The following is an 8,835-nucleotide window of genomic DNA, read 5'->3' on the forward strand; positions in this document are numbered from 1 at the left end:
CCCTCCCCTCCCACGAGTGCAAGTGCACAGCTCCTCCAGGTGGGTGCTAAGGGGAGAAGCTGGGAACTGCAGGACTACAGAGGGAGCTGGACTCTTGGCAGAAATAAACCTGCTTTATTCGTGGGTGAGGTGATTACAAACACAGAAAAGCTGAAGTATCCTACCAACAGAAGAATAAGTGAATTTAGCAAGACTGTGAGATACAAAATCAATGTGCAAAAATATTGTACTTCTAAATATCTACCAAATATCAGAAAATAAACACAATACTATTTGCCATGGAGTACAAAAATTCAAACACGAGGAATAAATGTAACGAAAGGTGTGCAAGGTCTCTACACCAAAAACTGCAAGACATTGATGAAAGAAATTTTAAAAGCCTTAAGTAGAGATATGTCTCTGTCTGGATTGTTAAGATATCATTTCTCCCCATACTGACTTATAGAAATCATGCAATCCAAACTGACATCCCAGCAGCCTTACTTTTTGCAGACATTGACATTCTGATTCTAAAGTTAATGTGAAAAGGTGAAGGACCTGGAAGAACCAAGACAATTTAGAGGAAGAAGAACAATTATGGAGCACTCATCATTTCCAATTTTAACAATAAAGACACTGCAGTATTGGGGCAAGACGTACACACAGATGAAAGGAATGAGACAGAGCCTAGATATACATCCAGAAATGATCACTTGAATCATGACAATAATGTCTTTGATATTGAACAGGTAACTGGCAGTCTTTCCAATAAATGGTGCTGGATGGGTAAGTGTATGGGGAAAAGTGAAACTTGGACCTTACTTACATTATACACACAAATTAATTTGAGATGGATTTATGTGAAGTGTGGGTGTTGATGCTATCAAGCTTCTAGAACAAGACAGGAGAATATTTTCATTACAGTGGAATACTTCTCAGCAATGAAGGGAGAGTGAATCGCAAAACGGTTAGGCCAAGCCAAAGAATTCAGGCGCTGCATGTGCGATTCCTTTCACGTGAAGGTCTAGAATCGCAAAACTAACCTCTGGTGATAAAAGTCAGAATGGGCATTGCCTTTGGGGTGGAGGGTGAAATCTTGACTAGAAGGAGACATGAGTAACATTTCAGGTAATGAAAACGTTATATATCTTGTTTAGGGGGTGGTGGTTACAGAGGTTTATAATCACCAAAACTCATCAAACTGGACTCTCAGGTTCTGTGAATTTTGTGTATGTTAGTTTGATCTCAATCAGAAATACACACACAGGGATGGGCAAATGTAGGTTTTCAGCTGCGAGTACATGAAACTAAGTTTATTCTTGTATTATTATTATTTATTAATTATTTGTATTATGTAAACCTACTTTTGCCCACCCTGTATGCATGTGCATATATATGTATGTGTATACATCTATCTCTATCTCTATATATAGACAGATATTTCCAGTTTCTGCTCTGACATGTAAAGAGCTTTGAAAGTGCTCACTCCTGTCTTCACAAGACAAATGCAGAGCAAACTGAAAGTCACAGGAGGAGCCGTCAGAGAATCAGGGTCACAGGGCAAACCAGACCTTAAACTCAAGAGCCAGGTGGATAGAGAACCACTGCTCACTGGGCACAGAAGCTGCAGCAGAGCCTGGTCAGAACACTTACAGGCTAATTGGCTAACTGCTGGAGACTGAGCATGGGGAGCTTGAGAGTTAAAAACTCTGGGGTCCCAGGCTTGGGGGTACCCATACTTTGATGACATTTTTCCTCCACGACCCACACCAGGCTCTTAGGGAGATCTGAGAAAAACTTCCTCATGCTTCGGGCAGGGAAAGGCGAAAAGACCCAACTTGAAATGCATCCAGATCCTTTCATTCTCTGGAACAAAAGCCTGCCCCCAAGGAAAACCACTTTGTCAGAACTAAGGGGAAGAACAAGTAAGCCACTGCGCCCTGCTAGCCTTCCTGTCAGCCAGGGACTGAAGCCACTGGAAAACTGAGCTTTACTCAGAGGGTTACAGAATACAATAGGCTCCCACCAAATCACAGCGTAATAACAGTGGGTTACACTGAGAGAGCAGGGCATGCCACTCTATTTAAGAAGGAGCTTCTAGGGAAACCAAAGACAACAGGGAGACAAAACCAGTCACCAGAGAAAACTGAAGTCTCACAAACAGTAAACAAAGCCCAACTCCAGCCAGGTTAACATAAATCCTAGATGTCTCAGTCCTATTACTCAATACATTATATCAGTTTCCACCAAAAAATCATGCTAAGAGGCAAGGAACACACAGTCTGAAGAGACAAAGCAAGCAACAGAATCAGATTCAGATATGGCAGACATCTGGGAACTATCAGAGAGAGAATTTATAATGACTATGATAATATGCTAAGGGCTCTAATGGAAACATGAACACCATGCAAGAACTGATGTGTAATATAGTCAGAGAGGTGGAAACTCTAAGGAGAAATCAAAAGGAAATGCTAGAGATAAAAAACCAGAAATAATGTCATAATGTAAATTACAACAAAAGAACTCCATTCAACATCTTACTGGAGTTCTGGATAGTGCAATAAGATTAAAAAAAAAAGAAAAAAGAAAAAAGAAATAAAAAGTGTACCAACTGGGAAGGAAGACATAAATTGTCTCTGTTTGAAGATGCCAAAGAACAGACAAAAACTAAACAAATTCCTGAAACTAATAAGGTACTACACAGCAAAGTTGCAGGATATAAAGTTAATATTAAAAGTTTAATTGTTATATATTGCTAAATGCCAACAAAGAACTGGAATTTGAAATTAAAAACAGTACTCTTCACATTAGCATCCCCCAACTGAAGTACTTAACAATAATCTAACAAAATACGTACAGTATCTCTTTCTATAACTCTGATGAAAGGGATCAAGGATCTAAACAAATGGAGAGATATTTTTGTGCATGGATAGGAAGACAATATTAAGATATCATACCTCCCCAACTTGATCATAGATTCAATACAACCTCAATGAAGACCCTAGTAACTTATTTTGTGGGTGTCAACTAGCTGATTCTAAAGTTTATGTGGAAAGGCAAAAGATACAGAAAAACCAACATGATATTGAAGAAAAAGAACAAGACGGGAGGACTGACACTGTCCAACTTCAAGCCTTACGATAGATCTATAATAATATTAATGAAAAAATTGAGCCCAGAAATAGAATCAACTGACCTTTGACAGAGAAGCAAAGGCAATTTGATGGAGAAAAGATACTCTTTTCAACCAACAGTCATAAACAACTAAATATCCATATTGGCCAAAATGAATCTTGGCAAAGACCTTTCCCCAAAATTAATTCAAATTGGACCATAAACTTAAATGTAAAGTGCAAAACTATAAAATTTCTAGAAGATAACAGGAGAAAATCTAGATCACCTTGGGTTTTGAGATGAGTTTTAGATAAAACACCAAATGAGTGATCCATGAAAGAAAAAACTGGTACGTAGTACTTCATAAAAGTTTAAAATTCTTCTCTGTGAGAGATAATGTTAAAGAATGAAAAGATGAGCCATAGAGTAGGAGAAATTCTTTGCAAAGCACATTTCTGATTAAAAAAACTGTTATTCAATATATAAAGAACTCTTAAACCTCAACAATAAGAAAGCAGGCAGCCCAAAGAAAAATGGGCTAGGAGGAGCATGAACTATTCCGTGCCCTGTGTGAGCTCCAGGAACCCTTCTGCCTGCTTCAATCAGATGGTTCTTGTCCCTGACCTCCTCCCCGGTGACGCCCTGGACGGCGATGGGAATGCAGGCTGCTCAGAACCGCCATGAGGAAGGGGGTTGGCAGGAGGCCCCAGTGCCCAGGAGGCCCAGGGTAGAGTGAGGAGATGGCATGGTGGACAGGCAAGGGTAGGAGGTCGGCGTCAGGGGTGCCGAGGCCTGACTGGGGAAGTGTCCAAGGGAAGCTGGCTTCTTATCTCACTGTCACTTCCAACTGCCTGGCCCTGGGCTGATGGCACTCAGATCCCAAGATAACTAGGTACCACTGTGATAGCAGAACTGCCCAGGCAACACCCAGACCTGGACGTTGTTGGACCTGGAATCTGGTCTTCCATTCGGGGTAGAGGCAACAGGGTGAGGACGCTTGGCGCTGTTTGCTCCCAAAGCTGAAAAGGGGGCCTGTGTCAGCTTCTCCCTGGAGTGAGGTGGGGAGGGCCAAGCCCTGTCCTCTGAATACAAAGATGTGTGGAGGAGTGACAATGGTAAGTGTCACTGTCCCGCAAGCAACTCCCTGCTTCTTTGAGGGTGGCCCACAGACATGGATTCCTCTTGGGGAAACAGGCTGGGGTGAGAGTGACTGGTTGCATAGAGCCGGGACAGCACAGCCATCGCTGGGTGCAGCCAGGAGTCTAACTAATGCTGGCAGCTGGAAGGAGAGCTGTCTCAGAGCCAGGGCGCAGCGGGCTGAAAGAGAAAGGAGCGCTCAAGTGTCCAGTTCCTACTCCATGGCAGGACCAGGAAGCCCTGACACACGGAAGGGCGGAGGGCACTGGCGGGATAGCAGAGCTCCTCTCCCTGCAACCCTAAGCAGGCTGGATTAGGCATCTCAGCCGAGGAAGCCAGGGCCTACCTCCCTGCTGGGATGGCTTGCCCTCAGCTTGGCTGCGTGCCCCACCCCTGAGACCTGTGAGTGCCCTGATGAGTGGTTGGGTAGTGCGGGCATATGTCACACGGAAGTTTTTGTCTGAATCGCCCACTTCCTCCACTCTGGATTGGAGGATTGAGCACCCCCCCCTCTGACCCCCTCCTGGCCTGGAAGGATAAATGGGGAGGGGACAGTGGCCTGGGCAACAGCAGCGGGGAGCAGCCAAGGTAAGGGCGCCCTACAGACCCCAACATCTGGGTGTCAGCGCACTGGGTAGCTGAGCCTCAGATGCGGAGCAGCAGGACCTCACGCCGGTCCTGAACTGGCTGACCCCTGATCCCAGGGCCCTCGACTCATCCTGCGCCGCATGCCCTGCAGACCCCAGCCCCTCCTTGCTCCTTGCAGATGCTGAATCTGCTGGTGCTGGCACTGCCCCTCTTGCTGAGCCTGGTCCGTGCGGCCCCTGGTGAGTCCTGACCCAGCGCAGGCCTGTCCCTGCCCCTCACCCCACACCCACAGGCCCCACTGTGCGTGGGTGGCTTCACAGAAGCCCAGGGTTGTGTGGGCCGGGGGCCAAGCTGTGCCCTGTCCTGAGGGTGTTTTCTGCCCCAGCCCCAAGCCAGGCCCTAGAGAGAGTGGGCATCGTTGGGGGGCAGGAGGCCCCTGGGAGCAAATGGCTCTGGCAGGTGAGCCTGAGAGTCAAAAGTCAGTACTGGATGCACATCTGCGGGGGCTCCCTCATCCACCCCCAGTGGGTGCTGACCGCCGCACACTGCGTTGGACCGTGAGTGTCCATGGGGCCAGGTGGGTGGGAAGTGGGCGTGGGGCTCCACCCTCCCTCCCAGGAGTCCAGAGGCTGCTCAGCCCTGAGTACGTGCCCCCTCTCTCCAGGGACATCGCAGATCCCGCAGCCCTGAGGGTGCAGCTGCGGGAGCAGCACCTCTATTATCGGGACAGGCTGCTGCCCATCAGCCGGATCCTTTTACACCCCAACTACTACACAGCTCAGAACGGGGCAGACATCGCCCTGCTAGAGCTCCAGGACCCCGTGAGCATCTCCAGCCACGTCCAGCTGGTCACTCTGCCCCCTGCCTCAGAGACCTTCCCGCCTGGGACCTCGTGCTGGGTAACAGGCTGGGGTGATTTGAACAATGGAGGTGAGCGTTAGGGACAGTTGGAAGGCTTGGGGGAGTGGGGACCGGTCACACCCAAGACCCAGCTCTGGGGTTGCCTTTGGTGGCAAAGTCCCAACAACAGCTCAGGGCTTGATCGCCTCGCCCCGATGCTGACTGCTCTCCTCTCACCCCCAGTACCCCTACCACCGCCGTACCCCCTGCAGCAGGTAAAGGTCCCCATCGTAGAAAATAGCCTTTGTGACGCGGAATACCACACTGGCCTGTACACGGGGGACAACATCCAGATAGTCCACGACGACATGATATGTGCCGGGAACCAGAAAAAGGACTCCTGCCAGGTGGGCCCTTCTCCTCCCCGAAGCCCCCGCCTGCCCCAGCCTCTCCAGCAACTGCTGACCCCTCTCCTCCCCAGGGCGACTCTGGAGGGCCCCTGGCCTGCAAGGTCAACAGCACCTGGCTGCAGGCCGGTGTGGTCAGCTGGGGCGACGGCTGTGCCCGGCCCAACAGGCCCGGCATCTACACGCGTGTCACCCACTACCTGGGCTGGATCCACAAGTACGTCCCCAAGAAGCTCTGAGCCCGTCCCAGGGGCTGCCACCTGGGGCTGTGGGGGACCCAGCCCCCTCCTGTCCCCAGACCACTGCTTCCTGCCAGGTGTCGCCTTCACCACCTTCCTGTTTCTTGCCCAGAACTGCCCGCCGTCCCCACCCTCAGCTCAGTGGGCCGGTGGTGGGCACCCCTCCTCATTAAAGTGCATGGACAGCACACATGGTTGTGGTTGTGTTACTAGTTGGGGGCGTCACGCAGCGGGAGGGGAGGGGACCCCAAGCAGCCCACACAGCCATTGTCTGTCACTGTGGGTCCCCCTGACCCCAGCACTGGGCACTGCCATGGAGACAGTCCCGTCCCAGACCCAGGCGCCCAGGGCTGGGGTTCCTTTGGTGAGCAGCCACGCGTATTCAGGACACAGAAATAAACACAAAACATTTAAAAGATAATTCCAGGGGCACCCAGGTGCCCAGCAATGGGGTCGCCCCACGTCCCTCCAGCCACGCAGTGCCCTCCCCGCTCCCTCCACAGCACCGCCCCCGGCCTCTCAGGCCACAGGGTGCGCGGCCATGAGGAAGTCGTGCATCTGCCCAGTTTTCTCATCTCTGTTAGGGGTCGGTCGTAACGCTTCTGAGCCTCCCGTCTCACCGAGCACCATGTTGTGACGTCTGCCCATGGCTGCGCACACCTGGAGTGTCTGTGGCGTGTGCCAGCGAGGGGGCTGAGGTTGGGGCCCGCGCACCCTCCATTTCCCACAGCCAGATAGATGTGTTCCACACCGCACCCCAGCAGTGGGGGCCGCGCTTCGTCACCCTCTCCAACCTGCCGTACTGGTCGGTGGGGTGGCATCTCACTAAGGTTTTCGTTAGCGTTTTTATGGTTTTTGGTGTGGGGAGCCCCTTTCGCAATTGAAGCCCTTCCCCTTGACAGGAAAGGGGACATCTGTCCACCGGCGATACTGGGGACGACGCCCTCAGGCCCACGTCCAACGCTTCCACCCTCTTGGATGTTCTGGTCACTGGGCGAGCCTCCCTGTCACCGCTCATGTCAGTAAGCCTGTTGGTCTTCTGCGTCAGGCTGCTGTGCGTTTCTGGGTGCCTCCTGGACGGGGTCCCGTAAGCCAGCAGACCCTCTCCCTGCAGTGCAGGCCTTGCAGACCCGAGTGGGATGGGCCTCTGCCCGCCCTCACCCTGCGCCCTCACTGCTGTGGGAACTGTGATGGGGAAGATGCTAACCCTCCTCCTTTTCCCTCCTCTCTGATTGTTTTATTGTAGCCAGAATGCATGCCCTCCCGAGGTCGTGAAAGACATAAATGATCGGGACACTTCCATTCTTCCTCCCTCACGCCCTTCCCACGCTCTTGCGGTTGCTGCTGACGCTTGTGGGGTGACCTCCTTGCACTGCTAACCTTACACAAGCATGTTTACACTTCTGTAAGTGCAGGCTGTGCTGGAGGACACTGAGGGACAAGAAGCCACCGGCCTCCTCCGGTGGTGGTGGAAGGAAGGATAGATGGGCAGTGCTGGGGCTGAGACCCCCCCCAGAGCAGGGAAGCAGGGAGGAGGCTGGGTGCCCTGGCTCCCCCTTATCCTGCCCTGGGATCTGAGGAACTCAGCCAGCGGCAAGTGACAGATAAGAGTGAGTGTTGCTCATCGGCGTCAAGCTGGCCTTCCGCCTGGCCTGTGGGGTTTTGCGGGGGACAGCCCTCCCTCTGTGCCTGCGAGGTCTGCCTGAGTGGGCCCCTGTGCAGGCCCACGTGGCCCGCGTTCACTGGGCTGCAGGTGACCCATCCCTCCAAAGCCAGGAGAGGGAGGCGCTGTGGGGTGCGACACCCCTCCGTGTGTTGGCCTGTAAAATGGGCACGGAAACCAGTCCAGTCGCAGAGTCACCCAGGGGACCACAAGGATGGTTTCCAGAATTTCTTGCTCGAGAGCAGGCCTGGAACCCTGAGGTCACTGAGAGCCCTGCAGGAGACCATGTCATGGGGTGCAGGTGGGAGGAGTGGATCTCCATGCTGGAGGCAAATTGACCTAAGACAGTTGTAGGCCCTGAAGTCCCCTCCTGTGGGGATGAGGGAAGGCACTGGGGACCCAGGAGGCAGAGGACCTGGGTTACTCTAGACCTGCCCCCCTCCAATCCACACACTGGGAGACATCAGGCCTCGGAGCGCTGGGTGGGCCGACATGCACTTCAGCCCACTCCTCCCAGCTGGACAGAAAGGGTAATTCCTCCTTCCCCAAGGCTTACCCTCCCAAGTATGTTCCTACGATGGGTCAGTGCAGTCCCCACAGAGCTGAGGCCACCGTCATCCCGGTTCCTTATGAGGAAAAATGCGGCACGTGCACTTCTGAGCCACGGTTTCAGGCCAGGTGCTGGGGAGAAGGAGAGGAGTCTGCTCCCCAAGAAGCCGTGCCCTCTTTCTCACACTGCGTGTACCTCAGTTTCCCCACATCTAAGAGGGAATGGGTGGCACAGAGGGACCTACAACCCAGGCTTGTGGCTTGGAGCTGAGCAGGGAGTTGAGGGTGGTGGGCAGGAAAGTCGTGGCCCCCCCCAGAG

The 8,835-nt window shown here is 52.1% G+C and overlaps 1 protein-coding gene across 2 annotated transcripts; it reads left to right on the top strand.

Moving 5' to 3' along the window:
* The first annotated feature begins 4,774 nt into the window (after positions 1 to 4,774).
* LOC150009508 (tryptase beta-2-like) lies at positions 4,775 to 6,492 on the top strand. Of its 2 annotated transcripts, XM_090279181.1 has the most exons (6): positions 4,775 to 4,818; positions 4,997 to 5,057; positions 5,204 to 5,375; positions 5,483 to 5,748; positions 5,902 to 6,065; positions 6,140 to 6,492. In XM_090279181.1, the coding sequence occupies exons 2-6, from the start codon at positions 4,997 to 4,999 to the stop codon at positions 6,302 to 6,304; spliced, it is 828 nt and encodes a 275-aa protein (XP_090135307.1). In that variant the 5' UTR covers positions 4,775 to 4,818; the 3' UTR covers positions 6,305 to 6,492. The 2 variants fall into 2 exon arrangements, with proteins under 2 accessions (XP_090135307.1, XP_090135308.1); XM_090279182.1 differs by lacking the exon at positions 4,775 to 4,818 and having other exon boundaries at positions 5,278 to 5,375.
* The last annotated feature ends 2,343 nt before the right edge of the window (positions 6,493 to 8,835 follow it).

The sequence above is a fragment of the Furipterus horrens genome, unplaced genomic scaffold (assembly GCF_987537825.1).
Source record: "Furipterus horrens unplaced genomic scaffold, mFurHor1.1.pri manual_scaffold_5, whole genome shotgun sequence".
Lineage (NCBI taxonomy): Eukaryota > Metazoa > Chordata > Mammalia > Chiroptera > Furipteridae > Furipterus > Furipterus horrens.

Excerpts from the sequence above, each read along its gene's own strand:
- LOC150009508 (XM_090279181.1), top strand. The coding sequence starts at position 4,997 with ATGCTGAATCTGCTGGTGCTGGCACTGCCCCTCTTGCTGAGCCTGGTC. Across the intron at positions 5,376-5,482 it reads GCCGCACACTGCGTTGGACC|GGACATCGCAGATCCCGCAG; the intron begins GTGAGTGTCCAT and ends CCCTCTCTCCAG. Across the intron at positions 5,749-5,901 it reads GGGTGATTTGAACAATGGAG|TACCCCTACCACCGCCGTAC; the intron begins GTGAGCGTTAGG and ends TCTCACCCCCAG.